We start from the raw sequence: 26085 nt of genomic DNA, 5'->3' as shown, positions 1-26085 counted from the left end.
TATATATATATATATATAATACATATATTTTTTAATATATTATATTAATTCATTAAAAATAACAGCCTGATACGAATATCGTCACAGATATATTGTGCATCATTGTTTACTACTGTAATTGGGTGCTGTTCAGGGTGGGTTGTGGATGGGTTGCCAGAGCGTTGCTGTTGAGTTGCTATGTGGTTGCTAGGGTCACACTCCTTCATCCCTGATCAAACACAACTGCTTGTCATTTTCAAGACCTTGATGAGCTGGTTGCGGTGTTTGGTTTCAGTTAAAGGTGTTATAAGTTTATCATTCAATTCAATTCAATTCAATTTTATTTATATAGTGCTTTTAACAATGTGGATTGTTCCAAAGCAGCTTTACAGGAGAAGAACAGAAAAACACAGAAAATGTAAAACACAGTACAGTGCATGGTGTTTAAAGAACAAGCCAATAAAGCTTTTCGAATCTTGAATCTAAAGGTGAACTCTGCAGGCAGTGGTCCTCCAGGAGCAGAATTTGGACAAAAACAAGCTCATTTTGTCTTTTCTGCTCGGTCATTGTGTACGGCTGGTAGACGTTAGCCCGGGTTGTGCAAGCTCTTCTGTCTCTATCTTTGATCAACTCTCTGAAACCTGCATCACACCACTACTGAGAAGACCTGCCAGCTTCCTCAAACCTGACTTCTCTTCTACTCTCCATTTAGCTAAAATGTAAAAGCTAAACATGTCTACTCACAGGATTGTGTCTTCAAACTTATGTGTGTCATGTTTTATGATTAAATGTTAAAATATTCGTAACTATCTCAGCCTATGAAGCGGAGAAAAGTATACTGACCAATCATGGACTTTCAAAACATTGCTGTTAGAGGGCGGGACTACCTGTTTGTCTGAATTAAGGTTGCGTTTGTAAAACTTGTTGGTTTTGGTAATGCAATAGAATATTACTTCCTGTTGTGGGAACTGCAGATTTGACCACTTATGCTACAGACATCAATGATCCTCAATTATGATTTAAGAACAATCACAGAGATTTGATGACCCGAGCAACCGCACAGCAATACCCTGGCAACCATCCATAACAACAGTGTATTTTCAATGAGTGTAGTACAGGAAATCCTTACAATGTCCTTCCAAGTTTTTTTTTCCAATTTCATGACAAAGGACAGCTTTTTAACTCGAAATCAGATCAGATCAAACCCCACCGAATGAACATCATACCTGAGTCTTTAGGTTTGGGACTCACAGACGTCTGGCTGCTGTTTCTTCTGAAGGAGATGGCCTGAGAAAGACGTGTGAGAAAGAAGGAGATGAATAACAAACCACATTCTCCCAAGGCATCATGGGAATGACAGAGTAACAGCGACTCCTGCCAAAGTACAGTAAGACATGTCTCACCACACCGCCCAAAACTACAGCTCACATGTGGCTACGTGCAAGAAGTTCTCTAGAGAAAACGTTTCTCTTGAACGCTTGAGATTTGTGTTTTTAAGAGTTATTATGAGATTACGTTAAAATACAAATGTCATGTCATAGTATGAAGTAAACCTGGATCATACTTTGAGCAATGCACTCAACAGAACAATATCGACATTTAAAACTAAATGGATAAGCATAAGCTTGTTTTTTTTTCTAGATTTGTGGAAGGTTTTGTTTGTACCTTGAAGTTGCTTGGGGATCTTTCAGCAAACGGATCCGAGTTTGTGAACGGATCGTTGAACGGGACGCTCTGCTGGAACGGATCTCCTCCAAACGGATCAGCTAGAAGAAAAATGTCTATGATCTTCACATTCCATTTATAAATGTGCAACAGTATATAAATATCAAAACAATTGGTGTGAAAGTGATTTTTTGTCTTGGCACAAATGTAGTTCTTCAAAAGAACACACAAGTAAACTAGCAGAGTTTGCCCTTATGCAAGATATGAATCGATCACAACAAACATGAATCAACTGAATCAATTTTACATAAATCGATTCAGAATCAAATACAAAAAATTAGAGGACTGAGCTGTCAGTTTCTAAAAAAAAACACATACAAGTGAATCAATCAAAAGAAACATGAATCATCTGAATCAATTTCACATGAATCAGTTATCAAACTTAGGGAAACTAGGCCTGTCAGGGTCTAAAGAAGCAGCATTAAAGTGGTCCATTACATCTTTCAGTCACAGAAGCCCACCTTTACTGAAGGGGTCACTTTTGAAGGGGTCTTCACTCTGGAATGGGTCTGTGTTCAGGTTTTGAGAGGCGCTGCTGTTAAACATGGCCATCCTGGACTTAACCAGAGACGACTCCTGAAACACACACATCATTCAGTTCATGTCTGCTCTGCTCTTCTAAGAGCTGGGAAAATATTATCATTGTAATGAAAAGGAGGAGGCCGACGTGAAGCTCGTCCTCATGTCAGAGGCAACTCTCTTTCGAGGAAGAACCGAGCTGTTTGACAGTAGGCCAGTGTGTGGTGCAATTACACCAACAATAACACGAGTAAATTCACTCTAAAGTAAATGTTGTGTGGTGTTTTTTTCTTCAACCTGACTACGGAAAGCTGAGCTAAAGAAAAAGCGATCCTACGTCAGAGTGTAGAAAACAACATTCAATAACCGTGTTGAACATTTCCATCATAATCAAATAAGTTTCATGATTTCAGGTTATGATCGATATAAAAGCAACAATTGTGACATACAGGCGCAGAAAAGATTAAGAGACCATTTCAGAGACCGCTTTTCTGATTTTAAAGTCCCCGTGAACTGGAAGTTTACTTCCGTATTTTGACGCTTTTCCGAGTGAAATGGAATCTCTACTGATAAAAATGGTGGGCGTGGCTTGCATCTTTCTCTGCGATTTGATTGGATGTATAAAAACAGCCGTTGCATTTTGAAATGAAACTGGCAGCAGACTGACAGTTGAAGGGGAGGAGTTAACAGATGCTCCGCCCAAGCCGTCTAACATACGTCATTTAAGATGGATAGTCATTACAGGAAGGAAGTGCATTTTCTGATTTTAACTAAAGATTATGAGGACACACGAATTTTAAAAAGAGAATGACCCACGTTGATAAACTATTTACAATAATTTCAATATTTGATGAAAAAAAGCATTGTAATTATATTAAGTTATAATAAGTAAATCAGATATGGGAAAAGTAAACACAACTGAACTCATTAGCCTTCTCCCAAAATGTTGTGAATGTCTCCATAATTAATACACCTGGTGAGTTGATTCAGGTGTGTCATATTAGAAGCAACTGACAATAGTCTCTCCCAAACGTGGGAGCGAGGGGAGGGGAGGGTCGGCCAAGGAAATCATTTTTTTGTGCCATGAAAAGTGAGATATTTGTAATTCAAATGTAGTGAAGTACAGTAAAAAGTAAACAGAAAAAGTAATACTTAAGTAAAAATACTAAAAAAGTGTACTTAAGTACAGTTCTCAAGTAAATGTACTTCGTTACCCACCTCTGAACTAAATAAACCACCAAATCAGGGTATTTAGCCTATTATGTACTTTGCAAAGTGCAAACGCCACAAATTGGGTTTTACTAATATAATCTTTAATTTTGTCATTTAAAACACCTCTCCCTTTAACTTTAAAACTGCGCACCTCGCGCAGCATGGAGAGACACGTGTGACTTTAAAACTGCGCACCTCGCGCTGCATGAAGAGACGCATCCACGGAGAGACACGTCTGACTTTAAAACTGCGTCACTTGTGCCGCACGGAGAGACGCATCCACGGAGAGACACGTGTGACTTTAAAACTGCGTCACTCGTGCTGCACGGAGAGACACGTGTGACTTTAAAACTGCGCACCTCGCGCAGCATGGAGAGACGCATCCACGGAGAGACACGTCTGACTTTAAAACTGCGCAGCTCATGCTGCATGGAGAGGCACATCTAAAACGGTAATTTTAAAAGGGAAGAAGATGCGCTTGATTTATAACTGCGCAGCTCGCAAGTGACGTCACAGACCAGCTAATCGATAATGAAATTCATTGACAACGAATTTCATTATCGATTATTATCGATTAGTTGTTGCAGCCCTACAATAAACATGAGATAAAGATATAGAGAGTAAAGCTATGTGTGTATGTAAATGTGTATTATACACTTTCACATACACACATAGTGTGTGTATTATAAACAGAGCTGTGCACAAGACCATAATTGGATTTCATGTAAAGCTGTTTTTGTCAAATCAAACTATATCAAACAGAATGTTTCCCTTCCAACCATGGTTGCTGGTTGGTTTCCCTTCCAACCATCCGGCTCCATTGTGTTATGGGACATGGCCCTACCCCACTTTTATAGTCAATATGTCTCATGTACAGCTTCTTTGTAACAATGAAAATTGTAAAAAGCGCTATATGAATAAAGTTGAGTTGAGAGTTGAGAATGTCTTTTGTGCACAAACCCACCTTATCATCTGTACTGGAGCTTTCCTCAGCGATCAGTTGGTCTAGCTCGGCCAGACTAGTCACACCTTCGTTGAGAGCTTTGGTGCAGCGTTCGATGATTTTATTGAGTTCTTGTTGTGCCTCCTGAATCTCGCTGAGCTCGCCGCGTGTCTGCAGGAACAAGATTACAATCACGGTAAAGAGTCACATCACATGTTTTTACACCTTGTAATAAATCAAATCGCGACTTTGTATTACTAACATTGTCACACACAACAGTTAAAGTCACATTTTCCTGTATAACTATTTCGATAAAACCTCATTGTTATATGTGTGTGTAAAAGACCTGGTCCATCTCGTCCTGTGATGTTTTCAGAAGTTTGATGATGCTGTCTAGTTTGGTTTTGCCAGCATGCAGACCGCCCTCCAGCCGTTTCTCCTCCTGCTCCATACAGTAGAGGTCCATCTTCGTTCGGTTCACCTCCTTCTCCTGCATCTGCACATCAGACTCCTGAGATGAGATCTGAGCCTGCAGAGATGAGATCTACACAAGCAGAGCGAAGTCTGATCAACGCAACTCTTTTTTTTTTCGGTTCCTTCACTGCAAAAGCTAAATGAATGTATTAACATTGTATCCCCCATCAATCTAACCTTGGCATTTTCCTCTTGCCATTTGCTCTTGGTCTCGTCTAGTGTGCTCTCCAGTTTGGATCTCTGCTGTTTCATGTCATGGAGTCGATCCTGAGCGTCTCGCTTCTGGTGCTCCATATCCTGAATGCCGACGTTCTCACGCTCCAGTTCTCTCTGCACCTCCTGTTCATGACATTCACAACACAATTCTACAGGTTACCATACATTTAAGTGACAATAAAATGAAACACATTTAGTTCATAATATGACCTCGGAAGAATGAAAATTTACACACAAGAAAAACCTTTATGATACTTTTATGGCGGAGGTTAACAGCCTGGTGTCGCTATGTGCTGTTAAAAATCTTTTAAGGTTTAAGCACTTGACTCAGGGTGACTTGTCGGTTCATTTTGTGTTCACTGACTACCAGCCTCACCTGGACTTCACTGTTCTTCTGTCGCAGACCATCCTCCTTCTGCCTTATTTCAGCCTCTAAAGTGCGTTTTTCACTTTGATAAAACAGAAAAAACACAAATTGATGCTAGCAATCAAATTCATCTTTCATTTTGTATTTTGTCTTTCATTTGGTCAATAAACCACATTTAAAATACAATTGTAGGCAGGCAGAGAGAAGGTTTGGGGTCTCATTGTGCCTCTTTAAATATAGGTGCTGAATAGTTTTCAATATTACAATATGTGCAAATAAACACAATATCATCATCCTGGTTTTTAATATCACGGTTATTGTCAATACCAGCATATCGTGACACCCCTAGTGCAGAGTATAATGATAACACAAAGCTCAATCTATTTCATAAAACAGTCTCTCGCTTACCTTTGCAGCTGTGAGATCTGCTTGCCGATGTCATCGAGATCCTTGATTCCTGTCAGCTCAACCAAGCCAGCAGAAGAGCCGCTGTCCTGGAAAAACATCATGTTATGAAAGAGAATGTTCAAGCCAGACATCTAGATATAATTGTGTAATATCTCTTCTTGAACACTAGATGGCGAATTCACTGGCTGGCAAAATGAAATCAAACTTGATCCTATTTAACACACTTTCCTGCTGTTAATGTGCATGATTCACCAAGACACATTTCAGACATTACATAAGAACATAACATCAAAAACATTCTCTAGCTCCGACAAAACTTATTTATTTTATCCCAAGGTAATCAGGTCCTGCTTTACATTATCCCCACTAAATAAGACTTTTTAATTTACATTACATTTGGCAGACGCTTTTATCCAAATCGACCTACATTGCATTATACTATACATTAGTTTCTAAGTGTGTGCAATCCCTGGGATTGAACGCATGACCTTGGCGTTGCTAGCGCCATGCCCTAACCACTGAGCTACAGGAAAGCCAACTTTCAGGATAGTTCACCCAAAATGACAATTCTGTCATCACGTATTCACCCTCATGTCATTTAAAACCTGTATATTCATAATCTCTTTCTTTGGTGAAAAACTAGGATATTTCCTGCTAGCTCAGTGGTTAAAGCATGGCGCTAGCAACGCCAAGGTCATGGGTTCGATCAAAGGGATCGCACACATTCAAAAAGAAATGTATAGTACAATGCAATGTAAGTCGCTTTGGATAAAAGCGTCTGCCAAATGCATAAATGTAAATGTCTTTAAATGTGTTGTGAACAACGATTCATGTTTGCAGTTGTGCTGAAATGCAACCAGAAGTCAATACAGATTTTCTTTAAAGAATGATTTCTTGAAAGTCATTTTATAGCATTATATGTAGAAACTCAATTAACGCAGACACAGGTGGCGTCTGAGTCACCTACCCTGTTCAAACTGGTAAACGGAGCCAATTCAGATCCAGATGATTTGAATCCAGACAGAACCTGAAGCAGACCAGAAAATGGAGAGGAAACAGTTTAAGGAGAAATATCTGATAAACAGAAGCGAGTGTTTGCAGTACTGACAGTGACGAATTATAAAGTTTCAACTGAGCTCATTGCTTCTGACATCCTGTGTGCGCCTGCTACACACATCCAGCCATCCAATCACATGTGATCACGTGAAAGACTGACATTTCTTCAATGAGAATTATCTGATGCGTGTGCGTTCATATTTCAGCGTGTTGTTTACTCACAGGTGTGCTGGCAGTTCCTCTCTCTGAAGGTGGGATCATGTCAGGGGTCAGACTCCGAGGAGGATCCACTCCTTTCACCTTCTCATGAATGAGAAACATAGCTAGGCAGAACTGCTCTTTAGTGAGTTTGCCTGCGCTCTTAGTGTCAGCCAGAGACCTGCACGTAAACAACAACAGGCCACATAATGCTTCCACCTGTGTGAACTGCGCGAAAACGCTCTCAACAGACCGCCGTCTCACCATATGTGTGCCAGGACGCTCTGTGGCAGGCCAGAGTTAATGAAGATGTCCTTCACCTCACCTCCTCCAACCAGACCATCAAAGTCAGAGTCTGCCAAGTCAAAGATCTCCTCATATTGATCTCTGTCATCCGCCGGCACCACCCAGTGCTCAGAGGAGGCCTGCAAAACACACAATGGGAATGATATACATAAGAGTTCATATTTTTTGTTTTATGCACAATTCTTAGATAAATTATATTTGCCAAAAAGTGGAGCATATCACAATTCTTTATAATGGATGTTTATTTTAATTTAAGTTGGCAATATCACTAGATCATAAACGCTATGGTTGTATTATGAAATCCTACTCATTTATTAACCTGCCAGATATACACTAACGTGTTAGCCTACTCTTATCTCAGGCCTATTTTTGGGTGATTCTCACGAAATCTTGCTTTCAAGATGTCAAATGTGATTTTCTTAAAAACACTTGTATCAACAAATTCCCTCTATATTCATTTTAAACAAGATATGACATGTTTAAAGGCATTAATTTCAAACCTTTTACTGACAGTTTAACACCATTTTTTTTTTTTTTTTTACAAAAAACGGCTTTAAAAATTCTCATTACCGTAACCATTTAAAATGGTCAATCACATGTTTTGCTAAAAACAAGCGAAGCCGTGATGCCTAAGCTAGTTTTTATTTAGGGATGCACCGAAACGAAAATTCTTGGCCGAAGCTGAACATGATGTGAAACACTTGGCCAAAGGCCAAATAATACCAAACACCGAACATGGTTTTTTGCATTTCTTCTATTTATTAAGCCATTTTTTTCACTATTGCACAAACTGAATAGTCAAAATGTGCTTTTTATAATTTGTCTTGCTTTTCAATAAAATACAATACAACTTGATATAAAATTGAGCAAAACAAAGTAAATTCAAACAAAAAATTTAGCCCTCTCCCTTCATGAATAGCCTATATTAATTAGGCTTATAACTGACTGCTAAAAGAATGTAATGTAAGTTACTCTGTACCCCTACAACAAAACACTTCATTAAAAAGTGTCATTCCACATTAGGCCTATAAACTAAAAATACAAATAAACTAAAACTGTTGGATTATTATAGGCTACATTGCAAAATGATTTGAGAAAAAAAACATCCAATGCAAGCAATTCTGACTGATGCTGACGTATGGGATTCCTTTTGTGCCAATAAAAATGAACGCAAACTTTTAAAAAACGAACAAAAATATACATTGAGAAAGAAAAAAACACTTTGATAATGAAAACAATAAACTCAATTGCAAGAATGTGACATTAAATAAACTGCTATTTTTCTTAACAATTTTCTAAGTTTCGTTTTTGCAAATAATAGTTTTGAATTCGCTGCTAGATTTTTCATTTGCGCTTTCCGAGTTTTCGTTTATGCTTCTCATTTTTTCGTTCACCTTTCTGGCACAAACTCACGTGTGCGCGGGACTTATGGCCACTTTACTCTCATTGGTTAGTGAGATTTGGATTGACAGCTCCCTGACCAGGAAGTCGATACTGAAGACAGTGCAGCGGATTAGAGAGCAATCTGCTTGCGGTTTTCTGTATTGTATTGTTTTAGTGTTTGTACTTAAATTACTTTATTATTTTGTTAGTATATTAGCAGGGTTGCCAACTTTCACGCACTTAAAAGTAGGACACGCTTCCACGCTCTATCACGCCATAACAACAAGCCAACGTCGCGTAAAGACAGGATAGATTCACATGCAACTTTACGTGGGTTTAGAGGCCGTCAGCAGTCTATAATTTATCATTACAATGATATCAGGAAAACGAGATGCCTAGTGAGTTTTGAGGAGATATAAAATAAAGTGTTATGCTTCCTGTTCATATTTCTAATTTATAGATTATAATCGTGGTGGCATTTTATGTATTGTTTCTATGTTTAAATGTTTGTTTATAGTTTAAGAAGTCTCTCTTCTGCTTTTCTTTAACCTGTTTTATGTAGGTGTTGTAAATACATAATGAAATTGTTGTTTGCAAGAGACAGACTAAATGAATAAAACATTCTAAAGGCCTCCCTAATTGTGTCACCTTATGAATTTGTTTTGTTGAAGCGTTTAAAAAACATAAATGTCATTTGAATGTATTGGTAGTGTTTTATGAGGTGTACTTTCTGTGATTGTAAAGAAAGGGGTATAATACTCTACATTCACCATGAGTTTAAAAAGAAAGATACAGTACTTGACTTATAAATGGACTTAATTCTTTAAAAGGAGACTGTTTGCAAGAGCGACATCGTCATCCTCCTCCTCAGCTGGACACAAGTCACCCTCAGGTACATGTATGTAACCGAGATAATAAAATCGCTAAAAGTTTCTCTGTACAGTAACTATGCAGCAATGTTTTCATTTAGCACGTTAATTTCTCACAACCCAATAATCTGTAACGTGTCTTTATTGGGTGTTATAATGCAAGTTCGTTCCTTTTTAAGAAAATAATCTTAATAGTCCATAAAATAATACCTGACAAAAAATATAAAGCACACAATGAACGCACTTAGTAAAGACATAATTGCTACTGTACAGGAATAAAACTTTTAGTGATTTTCTTTAAATGAATGTAATTCAGATAATATCTGAGGCTGAGGAGGACGATGATGAGGAAGACGCTTGGATCCACACCGCGCATGACTTACCAACTTCAAATACCAATTACTAATATACTAGCTAAATAAGAAAGTAGTTTTAAGTACAAACAATAAAGATAACAGTATGCAGATCGTTCTCTAAAAGATTTGTTGCACTGTACTGTCTTCAGTATCGACTTCCTTGTCAGGGAGCTATCAATCAAAAACTCACTTGCCAATCAGTGTAAAGCAGCCATAAATCCCGCCCACACGTGAGATTTGTGCCAGAAAGGCGAACGAAAAATTGAGCAGTGTAAACGAAAACTCGAAAAGCACAAATGAAAAATCTAGCAGCGAATTCAAAACTATTATTTGCAAAAACGAAACTTAGAAAATTGTTAAGAAAAATAGCAGTTTATTTGAAAATCATGTCACATTCTGCCAATTGAGTTTATTGTTTTCATTATCAAAGTGTTGTTTTTTTTCTTTCTCATTGTATAGTTTTGTTCGTTTTTTTTAAGTTTGCGTTCATTTTTATTGGCACAAAAGGAATCCCATACTGACTGACAACCATTTCAGTTCACGTCTCTCACTACGCTTGCAGTATTCGACCAATCACTATGCACTGGTTAACTGGCCAATCATAGCACACCTCACTTTTCAGAGCGATGAGCTTTGTAAAAAATCTGTGCGTTTCAGAGAGGCGGGGCAAAGAGGAGATACAAACATGTTGAAAATACAGCGTTTTTGATTGTTAAATCAATTGTATACACATTACATTACATCTAAAACAAACGGTAATATTAGTTTTAGCCGTGTCATGTGACCCCTTAAATTACAACATATAATGCACTCAGACAAATCGGGACGCGTTACGGTTATGAGAATTTCAGCAGAAAAAAGCAATAAAAATTATGTTTTGTCCAAGTTAGAAAACAAAATTATCTTTATTCTGATATTTTTTGTTACCGAATTGTATGTTTTATAATTCAAATCTTTACTGCCATGATGTTTCAGTGGTTTTGTGAGAATCACCCTTTTAGAGCCACAGAAACAGCACTATCAACAATCCCTCCTTTAAAATCAGCTCACGTAGGAAACTCAAATACACACAATGTGTTAAACGCTAAGAAAGAGGCACTGACTGCAGTCACAATGGCGTCAGTGGCTCAAAGGAATGCGGTTAGACCTGTATCGTGACTTTAACATCAAGACGTACAAGTTTGACAACACAAGTGTGACGGCTCTTCACCTGTGTGTGCGTTTGCGGCTGCAGGGGTGGTGTTGGGGTGGAGCTCTTGAATGAGTTTGATGGAGAGAGATTGATGAGCGGATTGATGGCGAGGGTCGGCACGGGCCGCAGGCTCTCCTTCAGGAGGAACGGACTGGAGGGAAGAACAGGAACCGATCCCGGGAGGGCGCCCGAAATCTTTTTCCGTTTGGATGGAGGGATTAGGGATGGAGGGAGGGCGGATGGCACAGGCTCCTTCTCTCTGGCTGCATATACCAGGCGCATCACCTGCGGAGGACAGCAAATGATGCGAGATCGTTTTGGCAACATGTCAAAAATTGTGTCACTTGAGCTCAACTTGCTCATATAATCAGAGAGATTGCGATGCTCACCACAGCAAACTCATCTTTATCCAAGTGTCCATCTCTGTCAATATCACTGAGATCCCAAATCTATAACAAAGAAATAAAAAGCGACATGTACTTTCCATTTACTTCATCTAAGGAAGTTATTACTACTAAATACAACACTTAAAAGGTATATTTACCCTTCCAAGCACATCGAGAGGCAGGTTTGAGTTCATGAGAACCGGTTTAACTTTATCACCCGACAGCAGCCCACCAACCGGAGAGAGGCTTTCAAATATCCCATCATACTTTGCTTTATCTTCCAGCTAGGGGATAAAGACAATTTGAGGTTATTTGAACCCATTTTCCATGCAATATCTCATTTTGGATTGTTTTACTCCAGTAATTTTGTACCTTTACTGCCCAGCTGGAGTCACCAGCAGATGTTGTGGTGTTTAGAGAAGGACTGCCAGCATCTCTCTAAAAAAAACACCATATCCTTGTACGTTCACATAACATTTACATGAATCACTCATATTCAAAGTGACTTGCCTATGCGGAACAATGCAGCACTAACGCTAAACTGTCTATGTGTAAACAAGAGCGTTACGGCATTCAGGTGGCTGACAGTGATTTAATATGTGACACGCAGGTGTATCTTTACAACGCTTTTTATATAAAATTCATAAATTGTTGATACTCACAAATGTAGGAACAGGTGATGAGACGTTTCTGTTCAAACTGTTCAGATTGACCTCACTTCCACCTTGAGCTGCCGCCACCAGCCTCAAAGCATTGAAGAAACCCTTTCATGGTGAAATTCAGTACATTTTAGATTTAGATTAGTAGATTTCAAAACTAAAATCTTTGTGCATTTAGGGGCGGTTTCCCGGACAGGGATAATCTTAAACCAGGACTAGGCCTTAGTTTAATTAGAAAATGTAAGTAGTTTTAACAAACATGCCTTACTGAAAACATGACTTGTGTGCATTTTGAGACAACACAAAGGCACTGATGTATTTTAAGATATGTTAGTACAAGTTGTTTTCAGTTTGGACAGCTCTTGTAGTTTATTTATTTTAGTCTAGGACTAGTCTAATCCCTGTCCGAGAAACCACCCCTTAGTGTTTAAAGTGTATCAGGCTTCTGTAATGAGGTCACTGTATTACTCTGCTTGTCTTTCATTCACGTTCAATTTTATCGAACACAACCGTGGACCTGTGCCAACGTTTGCTCAGGGTTTAATCTTACAAATAAATGAAGAGCTGATATGAAATATCAATAGAACAAGTGAAAGATCACAATGGAAGAGTATTTCATTGCATGACCCCATTCAATTCAGATCTGTTTTATGCAGTGCGTTTTTCACAAAGCAGCTTTACAGAAAATCAATTCATGGCAATGTTTTAAAATCTAAAGGTCCTCATTGTGCAGTTCCATTTACAACTATTAAAAATCACGCTTTGTGTGTAAAAAACCAACAAGTAACTGAACTGAACATTGAAAAAAAACACTATATAAGCTATTCGTTGATGAGAAAAGCATGAGAAAAGGATCTTGGGTAAAACCCGGCTCGGCCAGAGGAGAGTCCATCTTTACAGTGTGAAATTAAGCAACAAACTGTGTGAAATATGATAAGAAGCAACAGTATTTACCCGTTTATCAAGGTAACCTTTTCTCTCTGGATCTGATAAGTCCCAAATCTGTAAAGAGTGAAAAAAGTAGGAAATGAGTTTCTATATTTACAGCACTGAACCTCGAAATAAGAGGCAATGGTTTTGTCCTGACTCCCACCTGACCAAGCGTGCTGTCTGAAAGTCCTGATTTCTTCAAGAACTGAGCGGCCTCCGCAGCGTCAACCTTCCCTGTGTTTCCAGGATCAACCTGCATCACACAGAACAACCCGTCAAACTTAAAAGAGATCTACTACCAAATACTGCTAATGATGGAAAGCACTTGGCCAAAATTAAGAGTTTTAAGAGTTAATTAAAAACTCTCTTAGCATTTCCCAGAAGTCGAACTCTAAATATAATTCTTTTGAAGTCATGGTTCTTCATGTTTCAACACCTAATACTAAAGATAAAACACTTTTTTAATTGATTCTAGCTATTGTATATAGGCCTCCAGGGCACCACACAGATTTTATTAAAGAATTTGGTGGGTTCTTATCAGAACTAGTACTGGCCGCAGATAGACTCCTTGTCGTTGGTGACTTTAACATCCACGTAGATAACGTTACAGATGCCTTAGGAATGGCTTTCAAAGACACTCTTAACTCCATGGGCATTAGTCAACATGTGTCAGGACCCACTCACCTTCGTAATCATACTTTAGATTTAATACTGTCTTACGGTATAAATGTGGACGACGTTAAAATCCTTCAGCAGAGTGAAGACATTTCGGATCATTATCTGGTATTATGTTTGCTTCACTGGCCTACGGCTGCAAATAAAACTCATTGTTACAAATATGGTAGAACAATAACTTCAACTACCAAAGATGCGTTTCTCGATAATCTGCCCGAATTGTCTCAAATCATGAGAAATAACGTTGAAGATCTTGACATTACCACTGAAAATTTTAATTCCACCTTCTCGGTAACGCTAGACAAAGTTGCTCCACTACGTTTAAAGAAGATTAAAAATGGCAGCCCCACACCGTGGTATAATGAACACACTCAGGCTCTAAAGAAAGCGGCCCGAAAAATGGAGCGCAACTTTAAGAAAACTAAATTAGAGGTATTTCGTACAGCATGGAAGGATAGTATTCGAAAATACAGGAAAGCCCTAAAAACTTCTAGATCCGCCTACTTTTCATCACTAATAGAAGAAAACCAGCACAACCCTAGGTTTTTATTTAACACGGTGGCTAAATTAACAAAAAATAAATCGTCAGTGACTTCTGATCCTGTATATCAGCATAGCAGTGATGAATTTATGAACTACTTCACATATAAAATCCAAGATATTAGAGAAAAAATTATAACAATGCAATCAGAAGTGAAACCCGCTGAACAAACTAACTACAGCGCCCTTAAGGAGAAAATGCAATTATTTTATACCGTAGATCAAGATGAGCTGTCTAAAATTATTAGATCATCTAAATCAACAACATGCATACTAGACCCTATACCTACAAATCTACTGAAAGAGATGCTCCCAGAAATTATAGATCCTCTTCTTGGTATTATTAACTCATCTCTGACATTAGGACATGTGCCTAAAGCATATAAGGTGGCTGTTATAAGGCCCCTTGTCAAAAAACCCCAACTCGACCCTAGAGAACTAAGGAACTACAGGCCTATATCGAATCTACCTTTCATATCTAAAGTTCTGGAAAAAGTAGTTTCAACTCAATTATGCTCCTTCCTCCAAAGGAATGACATCAATGAAGAATTCCAGTCTGGATTTAGAGCATGTCACAGTACAGAGACTGCTTTGATCAGAGTTACAAATGATCTGCTATTGGCGTCTGACCGAGGTTGTATCTCGTTATTGGTGCTGCTAGACCTTAGTGCTGCATTCGATACCATTGACCACAGCACACTCCTACATAGACTCGAAAATTATGTCGGCATTAAGGGAATAGCTTTGAAATGGTTTAAATCTTATTTATCCGACCGTTTTCAATTTGTAGCAATAAACAATGAGGTGTCACGCAAATCGCAAGTCCAGTACGGTGTACCACAGGGCTCAGTCTTAGGGCCTCTGCTCTTCGCATTATACATGCTACCTCTAGGAGATATAATAAAGCGACACGGAGTTAGCTTTCACTGTTATGCTGATGATACTCAACTTTATATTTCCTCGAAGCCTCATGAAACACAGCAGTTCCATCGAATAATGGAATGCATAGTCGATATAAAAAACTGGATGAGTAACAACTTTTTATTACTGAACTCGGACAAAACGGAAGTGTTACTTATTGGACCGAAAACTGCTATAAGTAACAACCAAGAATACTGTTTAACTATTGACGGATGTTCCATAAAACCCTCGTCGTCAGCAAAGAATCTTGGCGTTCTATTCGATAGTAATCTGTCATTTGAGAGCCACGTCGCCAACACCTGTAAAATTGCGTTTTTCCATTTTAAGAATATATCTAAACTACGTCATATGCTGTCAATCTCAGATGCAGAGAAGTTAATTCATGCATTCATGACATCAAGACTAGATTACTGTAATGCACTGTTAGGTGGTTGCCCTGCAGGCTTATTACAAAAACTCCAATTGGTCCAAAACGCGGCAGCTCGAGTTCTTACACGTACAAAAAAGTATGAACATATTAGCCCGGTTCTGTCAACCTTGCACTGGTTACCTATAAAGCATCGCGTTAACTTTAAAATCTTGCTTATTACCTATAAAGCCTTACATGGTTTAGCTCCTCAGTACTTGAATGAACTCCTTTTGTATTACAGTCCTTCACGTGCATTACGCTCTCAGGCGTCCTGTCAGTTGGTAATACCTAGAATTTCAAAATCAAGTGCAGGTGGTAGATCCTTTTCCTATCTAGCGCCTAAACTTTGGAATAGTCTTCCCTGCACTGTCCGGGAGGCAGACACACTCTGTCAGTTTAAATCTAGACTAAAGACGCATCTTTTTAATCTTGCATACACTACTCTTCCATAATATAAATCTTCAGAGGGTTTAGGCTGCATTAGTTAGATCAACCGGAACCAAAAACACAACTGATGTACTTGTTGCATCAAAGAGTACAGAACAGTACTCTACTCTCAGCCAGTCTTGTCTCATTGTTCCAAGGTTACCACAGCGAGCAGGATGCAGTTCATGGCCTGACCTGATGGTAGAGCGGAGAATGGGAAGTGGGGACCTGACAAGAGCTGAGATGATAGAGCTGGATAAAGAAGGACGCGGTCTCTTGACATGTCTTCACCACAAAACTTCAAATGCTATTAGATTATTAATGATAATCTTAAACTATAATTTATTTTATTATTAAGTTTATTTATTTTATTTAGCCTTGTTGTGCAAGTTCTCTGGAGCTTGTGCAGAGGCAGCAGCTTTTGCCAGAGGGGAACTGGAATCCCCTGGTTGGGCCTGGGTTCTCCTGAGGTTTTTTTTCTCGATTAGAGTTTTGGGTTCCTCGCCACCGTTTGCATACTGTTTTTGCACTATCTGCCTGACCGGGGGGGCTGCTTTAGAATCTTAAAGTTTTACTTAATTAATATTGCATATAGGAATTTATAGTCTGCTATATTTGACCTGTGCTTCTCTCTCCTTTATCCTAAATGTGTGCTCTCACTGAGCGTGTGTGTGTGTGCGTACTTGTCTGTGTACGTACGTGTGTGTGTGTGTGTGTGTGTGTGTGTGTGTGTTGTGTGTGTGTGCGTGCGCATCTGTGTGTGTGTGTGTCTCTGTGTCTGTGTGTGTTGGTGCGTGTGCGTGTTGTGTGTGTGGAGTGTTTTGTGTGTGGGTGTGTCTGTCTTCTGTGTTTTCAACCTTTTCTTGTTTTTGCAGGTACAACTTTGATTGTTTTGCTTGTAGTCAATGTGTCTCATGTGCAGCTGCTTTGTAACAATGAAAATTGTAAAAGCGCTATATAAATAAAGTTGAGTTGAGTTGAGTTAAGAGACACTTGTGACTTTAATTAGCATCTCTACATGTAAACATTGTATCTTTTTTGTTAATTTGAACACATCCAATTTTCAGTTTTTATTTGGAATTTGGCAGAACAGAATAAGACAAAAATGAATATTTTACACACAGAGTGATCTGATATGTTTTTTGGAGGGATCTGTTTTTTTATATGATATACAGTATGTATATGATCAGTGACAGCATGGGTCTAACATAGGCCAACATTTATAGCAGAATTCTTCAAGGTTTTTTGAGTCAAATAGTAGTATTTAAGCTTGTTTGTTAAAGTGACTTTACCTGTCTGTAGAAGTTCTCATATGAAGCATTTCCACTTGGTAACTGCATAAACAAATTAAAGTTCATTAGAGAAAGATGAATATGACCAACCTGCACTGTCAATAACAATGTGTATAAGAACATATGAAACCATTATATTTCACCTAAAGAAAATGGCATTATTTGATACATACAGACAGTTAGGTACATTTTTCAGAATTCTGTTGCACTTATGAAAATTCTCTTAATTACTACAAATACACAGTTAACGCAGTGCACATTGTGGCAAAGCAGCTTTATTGATGACATTAAAACACAAAACCTAATACGGAAAAAAAAGAAAATTAAAACCATTCAAATAATGAAAGAAACGTAAAAAACACGTGACAAATATGACATGTAAACATTTGTCAAGCAACTTTATTTGTTATTTTCCACTGTGATTATGACAACATTAGATTATTTATTAAAATCAGTATAAACGCAAAGCTGTTAAATCAATAGTCTCATGACTTTTTATACTTCACTACATAAATAATATGACTGTGAGGGAGGAGAGGGCTGGGGACAGGAATGACGTCACACGATGAAAACACTCATGTTAGTGAAACTGTAAACAATTCGACTGACTGCAAAATAAATAAAATACAGTCAGGTTTATTTATTTTATTAATGAACTCCTGCTAAAGTATTATTACATGCCGATAAATATATGGCTGTGCAGGAACAGCTGTCATTGAGAGACGAAAAGTTAGAAAACTGAAACCTAGACAAAGGCAAATCCGCCAGTATACAGTAACTGAACACATGCAAATGTATAACGGGACGAAAATGCAAATAAACTGCAAGCATTCGCTTAAACCAGTAAACATTACGTTAGCTTGCTCCCGTCCGACAAGAAAAGTCACCCGATAACTCGTCATGGGCTGTTTTTACATCTTAACACAAATGAATGGCATCTGCTGTAGCCAGCGTTCATAAGTTAGACATTTCCGATGAAAAGCATTTCGTATTTGAACAAAAAGTGAACTTTTAAAGGTTTTACCTGACTAAGAGGCGTGAGCGCCGCCATATTTCCTCTTTCACGAGGACGCGCGCAGAACTGTTTCTCATGAGAGCGCGCACCGCCAAAGTAAAATCCTCTTTGAAACAATTATTTCACGTAGTTACAAATGATTATGTCGGTATTTTAGCAAATTTCAACAACTTTAACAGTTTATTATGGCGGTTTGTTTTTCTGAATCAAAATTAACTGATTGACCTGTGCATAAAACAATGAAAAATGGGGCAAAATATCGAACTGTACACATTGGTATAAATTGCAAAATAATCCATTAAAAATGTTTCTTTATTGTTATGCAAAATATATAGAAGACATCTAAACACCTTAACACAATTTACACATAGCAATAAACATTAACAATACAGAAATTAGAAGTTCTGCCCAAATTCTTAATATTCAAGTAAGAAAACGCAATACAATGTGCTTTAAAATGTCTCCATCTTGTGGCGTAAATGCAGAACATGCCAGATGTTCTATAAGCAAAATAATAATATTTAGAAGAAACCAAGAGACATGTTAATCGAGTTTGTTACATCCTTTAAAGGGATAGTTTATCCAAAAATGAAAATTCTGTCATCATTTACTCAGTAACCAAACAGATTTCATCTCCCAGTTACTGCCATAGTAGGGAAAATAAATACTATGGGAGTCAATGCTGGATGAGATCTGTTTGGTTACTCACATTCTTCCAAATATCTTCCTTTGTGTTTAGCAGAACATTAAAGAAATTTATACAGGTTTGGAACAATCTGAGTGTGGGTAAATAATGACAGAATTTTCACGTTTGGGTGAACTATCTCTTAACCGGAGTATGAGATTTTTAGGTGCCAATGACAGAAAATCAGAAGCATCTTAAAACAATTCAAAAATTGCATTAAGAATTAGAATAAGAAAAATGTCAGTATTGCTCTCAGGGGCATAAATGTTACGTATCAAGTTAGTTTTCAAAACAAGTAGTTTTGCGTTTTATTTCTGTGTAACTACAACAAGGGTTCTGTAGTGTTAAAGAAAGGTGTATTCAAACTCGGGAAACGTTGTATTTACAATAAATTTAATTATTAAAACTTTGGCATTAATTACAACTCTTGACATGTAAAAAGGCAGTTTAATGTCACTAAACAGGATTTGCAGTTCTACTCCAATATGAACATTTTGAGATCACAGTGTGTAGGCAACTAGATTTCTATTATGCTGGTCTTAATTTCTAAAAATGTCTTGCCACTTCCCTTATTTAGAACTCACTGACTCTCAAGTAAAAAAAGTTTAAATCATGTTTTTTAAATCCAGAAAATCTCAATTCGCTGAATTCATAATGTTGCTGCCCAGAGCATTTGCAATGTAAAAGAAAAATGACATTTCTAATGTAATAAATACAGCTGGAAAATAAAAGGAATCGTACTAATATTGTTTATATCCTGTGTTAACAGACAACAATAAGAAAACCTCAGTGCCAAAGGGACATTATGTAATTATCAATTACATCAACATTCCGGAAACAAACAAGCATTGGGCCCGGTTTATGGGATACATCCACAATGAATTTCTGTGTATATCATTCAATAAACAAGTAAAAAAACATTTAAATGCAGTTGATTGTCACATTTTTGTAGCAACCCTGCAGGTTGTCAATTGTGTAAAAGTTAGCACAGTAACCTTGTTTGAAAGCACAAATGTAAACATCTTTAGTAATCAAGATTAGTTCCTTTAGTCCAGCTCAACACAACTAAGACTATCAAACAATGCACATGTAAATGTGCAAAAAGATTGTGTATACATGAGCATACATCCCTACCTTTCAAAATCATCTACATCATAACAGTGAGTTTATTAAAATAAAATATTTGACTGGCTTTGTAAGGGGCAAAAAAATCTGTAAATCAAAATAACAACGAAATTAAATTCTGGGTCGAGAACTGCCTTTTTGTCCCTGTTTGACATCAGGATGCAGGAGCGGGTCGTCTCCAAAGACGTCACATTCAGAATGAATGCGCTGCATGTTTCCATGGCAACCACAGTAATCTACTTCCTGCTTTAGAGTTCATCTTTAGGAAGGGCCTCCTCATCTCCCTCGTCCTCTTCTGGAAGCTCATCGGTCTCATCGTCGTCCTCCTCTTCCTCCTCTCCTTCATCTTCATCCTCAGCTTCTGTGCTCTGCTCCTTGTTTTTCTCCTCATCCTCCTTTCTTTTCTTCTCATCCTGTTCTTCCTTCATCTTCTTCTCAGGACCCTGCAGGAGATTATTATTCACAGCATCAGGATCCAAAGTGACACTACACATGCAGTACCTTGATCACACAACTCAGATTTTGGCGAGCTGACTATGTAGGGAACGTTCAATGCATTATAAGCACACCTGCGATTCTGATCAAAATTTAAGACGCGTATCATTTTTGAAGGCAATCCCAGAAGTCACTGCAAAAAGCACAATGAAAATGTACAAAAGTCTGTCTGATTCCACTGTTCAATTTTATAATCGTATTATTTTATTGATTCGTGTTTAACTTACTGATTCTCAAGACCCTGAGCATGTTTGAGCTTCACATTATATAGTTTATGTAACCGTGTACAAGCATCCCGTACCTTTGTTGCGCCCCACGTTTCATCTCCAAAATCCTCCGCTGCCTTCACGTCATCTGTGATTAAGAAGCTGTCAAAAATAGTGCCAGACTTCACCTGGAAGGAAATACAAAAATCTATAAAACCTGTTAAACAAGTGATTCATATGACATACAGTTACGTTTTCTATCACTGCATTAATTTAAGTATATACACAGATATTGTTCGGTTTATACATAATACATTCTGACTTCAAAGAAAGGTCCTATTTGATTTCTTACAGAGGACTGAAGGATGTGATCGTTCTGAGGTCAAATCAACAGCGCCTCTTAGTGGTGGCTCAGTGTAAACAATCAGCATAAGGTATGAGGAACCAAAGATAATATATATTAACAATATGCACCACCAGAGGAATACAACGAGCCAATCGTCAAACAGTAAAGACTGACAATTCACTGGGGCGGGGATTGTGTGAGGCACTTGTCAGCCTGTAGCTGAAGCGACCTCGAAAAAGGTGATTTTAACGCAATTTAAGCTTAGCAACCAGTTATGGTACAGTCCATATCAGGTTTAATCATTGTTATTTATATTTCATTGTATATTTTTCATATGTTATTTAATTGTGATTTTTCCCAGCGATTTTAGAAATATCTGACTTCCACCATTCAAACAGACAGGACCGTTGACTTTCTATGACGTAAATAGCTGCCCAGAGGCGTTGCAAGCATGGCCGCCGATTGGCACGACTTCCGCAAATGGACTTTGGAGGAACTGACTAAGTCAACCACACACTGTGCTGACAGTTATATTCGCACTACTTCAACGGACACCTCTGAATATTTGTCTTCGGAAAGCCCCAAATTGTGATCACCAAGTTGACTGTAAGGGTAACTAGTGAGAAGTCATTGGGGCTGCACAATATATAGAAATGATCAAACTATTACAAATGTGCATTTAGACCGATTCATCGGACGCACGCGCCTGGACTGCCGTTAACTTCCGGTATGTGTTTGGCTATTTCTATTTTATTTAATTTATGCTTAAATTCAAAATATTGGAGAGGCAAGTTTAGCCAAGTAACGGGTTTCTTTTGATTGTTCTCAGAAATAACCTACAGGCACTCTATTGTTTGTGAATGTGTACCATAGAGTAAGGGCAGTCCACGAATGCGCGCAAACGAAGTAACGTTTGTTTAAAATAACTGTCTGCAAGTTAACATTTTCTGTTTAAATATATTTTTAGTTGATTTTAAAACCCTAAAAGCATTCATTATCTCCTTCACTGGTTCATGCAAACTCATACCACGCACAGTAGCAAAAATGTCTGGTTATTCAAAGGTTCACTGAAACAAAGAAAGTTATGCAAAAAAAACCACCCTATTGTACTGTCTTTAAAGCAACAATACCTGCCAGAGATCCAACCCAATGACTCCAATGTTTTCAAATTTGTAGATCTCGGCGTCTTCAGTGTATTCTGGGTTGTCGATCTCGGGGTGAATCCAGACTCCTTTGTAGTTCGGGTTATCGATCTGTTTGGGTTTCCATTCGCCCTGCAAATCAAGTGGAAAATAAGCTGAAATGTTGTCAAAATAACAACAGCCTGGGAGATGACTGCTAGCGTGCCAATTTCTACCTTGTACTCTGGGTTTGGGATCATTGCGGGTTCCCATTCACCATCCATGTCCACATCCCAGTCTTCTGGCTTCATAGAGTCAGGATCGGGAACATTCTCAGGCTTGTCCCAGTCCTGACAGCGTTACAAAAAAGACGCTTGAAAGCCGAACTGGGAACACAGGTGTAGCGAATCAACAGAAATCATTCAACCCAATCGCACCTCAGGTTTGGTGTCGCTCTCGTCATCGATCTTGGCGCGGTCGTCCCAGTCCTCAGGTTTCTTGGCGTTGGGGTCCTTGATCTTTTTTGGGGGCAGCAAGTCCCAATCCTCTTCCAGAGATCCGGACTCCACCTTCTCATTGTCAATCTTCACCTCGTAAGTCTGATCCGGATTCAGGATCAGTGTGTACAGGTGGGTCAGTTCATCATCCTGGACAGACAGCGGAAAGAAAATATTCATTCAACGGATCTTGAATTAATGAAAACAAAACAATCATTGACATTTGGTAGAAAGTTGACCTCAGAATTTATTTTACTATTTTTATTACATGTTCCTCAATTGTGATTGGTCAACTGCAGCGTACTGCGGTAAAATAGATGACAAAAATAACAGAACCTTAATTTTTTGGATCAGCTATTATCTCACCTTGCATTTGATTTCTTTCTTGATGAGGTGATTCTTGCCTTTGTAGTTGAAAATAACATGAACCTTCTTGGTGCTGTGGCCGCAGATATCAGGCCCTGTTTAATTGTCACAACACATCAAATGCCATTTTCCATCATGAATACCACTACATATATCTATACTAAAAGTCACATCAATTATGATTAATTCTTTTCCACAGGCGTTGACCATGAACATCCTGACAGACTCACCAAACATGATGTAATACTGGGAGTCTCCGTGCATGTCAGCCTGGTTGAGATCAGATGGAAAGACTTTTACGTATCCACCGCCGCAGTCGATCTTCTGCTCGTGTTTGACGGTGAACTGGATCACCAAGGGTTTGCCCTCATTGCTGAAGGGTGCGAAGCGGGCAGAGGTGGCATAGAAATGGGCATCTTGGCTGGTCTGCAGACCTGTCGGTGGTCAAACGCATAATGACAGTGAAACTAATGACTGTAAAATATAATACAGTCGATCCAATGTGATCATAACACACAAATCTGAAAAGTCTAGGTTTTACAGTCTTTATTTTTTAAGCTATACTTCATGGCTTAGTATTGCTTAAAAATAAAGGAGAGACAGAAAGCATAGGAGAGGATAGAGGGAGGTTGGAATGAGAAAGGACCACAAAATTCATATGGCACAAGGTTTTATGGTCTGATGTCCTCTTAGAACCAAGTCGCTTAAAGGGATAGTTCACCCAAAAATGAAAATTCTGTCATCATTTACTCACTTTGTTCTGCTAAACACAAAGGAAGATCTTTTGAAAGAATGTCAGTAACCAAACAGGTCTCATCCCTCATTTACTGCCATAGTAGGGAAAATAAATACTATGGGAGAACAAAGACATTTATACAGGTTTGGAACAATCTGAGAGTGTGTAAATGACAGAATTTTCGTTTTTGGGTGAACTATCCCTATAAAAAAACGTTGAGGGTCAGATAAAGTATTTAATCACATGCAAACACTTACCCTTATCTTTCTCAGCGTCCCCATAGAAGTTTCCAGCGGTCAGTTTAAACTCCCCGTAATCAGATTTGTGTTCGGAATTCATCCACCGACTCTTCCAGGCATCTGAAATTTCAGATATTGAAATTAGAGGCAAATAAATTAAGACCACAAATACATTTAAGTGTTTGAACTTCAATCCTTTATGATTTTATCCATTTGCATCTTATCAATGGCATATACCACAATTATATTGACCCCATTTATCTGGAAGAACTTTATGTAAAGTATTCAAAAGAGTTAAATTTAAGTGTTTATGAGGGTGGTAAGTCTGATCGATATTCAACACACATTTAATAATTTATATATTTTAAGGAAGTCTCTGGAATGCTGGTATCTTGACTATTACTTAAACTTCCTCTTATGAGAGACTCGCACTTAATTCTGGAATGGCAGGACTTGGTTTCATTTTGTAACTTACTGCTGGAGCAAAGCTGTGTCACTTACCATTTTGATACAATTACAATTTCAAAGTAACTTTTTAAATAGTTTTAACTGTGTTCTGTGCTGCCGTGACATATTCATTTAAGGACCAGCTAACGTTAACTTCTAGGATTAACGCATGCATTTATTTGCAGTATGTTAATCGCTAACCTCAACTACCCATGCATAAATGTAAACGAAAAAGAAACCTTTTTTAGTTTAACAACGCAGTGCATACACCTTCGGTATATCGCATATCGTTTATGGTCACGGTATAAACAATACAATGTCACTTATGAAAATTGTGACCTAAAGATCAATATAACACGCACTCACCTCCATCCAGAAACTGCTCTTGAAAATAAACTGCTGCATTGACAGTAAACGCCGACAATGCGACCGAAACGATCTGAAATAATGTAATAATCTGCATTTTTGCTAATTTCTGAAAATAAACCTGCACGCTCTCTCCCTTCCCGCACGCTCTTCTCTCAGGCCGGATCCTGTGACTATCGGCACATTCGGCAGCTCAGTCAGCACTGGCGAGTGGCTGCACAGATGTCTGCCGTTCATTGGTCCACAGGTCGACCAATCATAAGAGACCACGAAGAACCGGATCTTGTATTCGCCGCCGTGTGCTGCTCAGTTCAGCTGATCTCCGATCGGTTTCAGTCAAACAACACAGACCTGTCAATATCGATGTTGCAACGTAAAATCACCCTTAAGAAAAGTTACACCGCAGAATTTGCCTTAAAAAAATATTTTTTTTGCAGTAAACCGTTCAGCAATAATCACAAATGTACAGTAATCTCAGCAACCCTTGTAGTAAAGCCATTTAAACAAATGGCAATGTAGCAAAAACATATTACTACACTTTTACTATAACAAAACCATGGTTCATTTTCGTAAGAGATCTTATGCATGAAGTGTCAAGAGGTTAAGTTTTTTTTTATAAATCATGATTACTATGTGAAGAATTTCATACGCACATTTTAATGCCTATTTTACGCAATTCTCAACGCACATATCGGAAAAAATGATGTTTTTTCTACTATCGTAACCTCATAACTGACGCTGAAGCCAAAATTGATATCTACTGCAGTTCACTCTATCAACTGTAGATGGAGCCTTAACACAGACGTCCTTCATAAAAGCATGATTGAACTAGCAACTTTCACTAGCAGCAACACGTGTTTAATGTGTATTTCAATCTCTTTTATGCTTTTTGACACATTCTGGCTGTCAGGCTTCATTGTAACATGTCCGTAATTAATGTGATAAACTCCACCTGTGGATATATAGGCCTACATCTACTAAAAAATCACCTGTTAATTAA

General features: G+C 38.2%; 2 protein-coding genes across 7 annotated transcripts in view; both read right to left on the bottom strand.

Annotated features, from left to right (window-relative positions):
* Positions 1 to 18530, bottom strand: part of eps15l1b (epidermal growth factor receptor pathway substrate 15-like 1b) — a 46659-nt gene extending 28129 nt beyond the window's left edge. For all 6 annotated transcript variants that reach the window (XM_057333392.1, XM_057333393.1, XM_057333394.1 and 3 more), the window contains exons 1-20: positions 18466 to 18530; positions 17442 to 17483; positions 13342 to 13431; positions 13203 to 13250; positions 12252 to 12353; positions 11962 to 12027; positions 11748 to 11873; positions 11593 to 11652; positions 11222 to 11488; positions 7362 to 7522; positions 7122 to 7278; positions 6811 to 6870; positions 5844 to 5929; positions 5445 to 5517; positions 5030 to 5191; positions 4725 to 4922; positions 4400 to 4549; positions 2166 to 2280; positions 1645 to 1745; positions 1206 to 1266 (exon numbers count right to left, since the gene is read on the bottom strand). In XM_057333392.1, the coding sequence (XP_057189375.1) occupies positions 1206 to 1266; positions 1645 to 1745; positions 2166 to 2280; positions 4400 to 4549; positions 4725 to 4922; positions 5030 to 5191; positions 5445 to 5517; positions 5844 to 5929; positions 6811 to 6870; positions 7122 to 7278; positions 7362 to 7522; positions 11222 to 11488; positions 11593 to 11652; positions 11748 to 11873; positions 11962 to 12027; positions 12252 to 12353; positions 13203 to 13250; positions 13342 to 13431; positions 17442 to 17483; positions 18466 to 18492 (2152 nt within the window). In that variant the 5' untranslated portion in view covers positions 18493 to 18530. The remainder of the gene's footprint in view (positions 1 to 1205; positions 1267 to 1644; positions 1746 to 2165; positions 2281 to 4399; positions 4550 to 4724; positions 4923 to 5029; positions 5192 to 5444; positions 5518 to 5843; positions 5930 to 6810; positions 6871 to 7121; positions 7279 to 7361; positions 7523 to 11221; positions 11489 to 11592; positions 11653 to 11747; positions 11874 to 11961; positions 12028 to 12251; positions 12354 to 13202; positions 13251 to 13341; positions 13432 to 17441; positions 17484 to 18465) is intronic.
* A 987-nt stretch (positions 18531 to 19517) lies between these two features.
* Positions 19518 to 25282, bottom strand: calr3b (calreticulin 3b). Its single transcript, XM_057334857.1, has 9 exons — positions 25086 to 25282; positions 24291 to 24392; positions 23528 to 23731; positions 23298 to 23392; positions 22872 to 23081; positions 22671 to 22784; positions 22444 to 22587; positions 21063 to 21155; positions 19518 to 20709 (listed from the first exon to the last, which is right to left on the bottom strand). Exons 1-9 carry the CDS (start codon positions 25180 to 25182, stop codon positions 20515 to 20517), a joined length of 1254 nt encoding a protein of 417 aa, XP_057190840.1. The 5' UTR covers positions 25183 to 25282; the 3' UTR covers positions 19518 to 20514.
* Between the last annotated feature and the right edge of the window lie 803 nt (positions 25283 to 26085).

The sequence above is a fragment of the Triplophysa rosa genome, linkage group LG5, assembly GCF_024868665.1.
Source record: "Triplophysa rosa linkage group LG5, Trosa_1v2, whole genome shotgun sequence".
In the NCBI taxonomy this organism is placed as follows: domain Eukaryota; kingdom Metazoa; phylum Chordata; class Actinopteri; order Cypriniformes; family Nemacheilidae; genus Triplophysa; species Triplophysa rosa.
The sequence above is the reverse complement of the archived record's forward strand: the minus strand, read 5'-3'. Positions and strand labels throughout refer to the sequence as shown.

Excerpts from the sequence above, each read along its gene's own strand:
- calr3b (XM_057334857.1), bottom strand. The coding sequence starts at position 25,182 with ATGCAGATTATTACATTATTTCAGATCGTTTCGGTCGCATTGTCGGCG. Across the intron at positions 23,082-23,297 it reads AGAAAGAAATCAAATGCAAG|GATGATGAACTGACCCACCT; the intron begins GTGAGATAATAG and ends CTGTCTGTCCAG. Across the intron at positions 22,588-22,670 it reads TCCCAAACCCAGAGTACAAG|GGCGAATGGAAACCCAAACA; the intron begins GTAGAAATTGGC and ends CTTGATTTGCAG.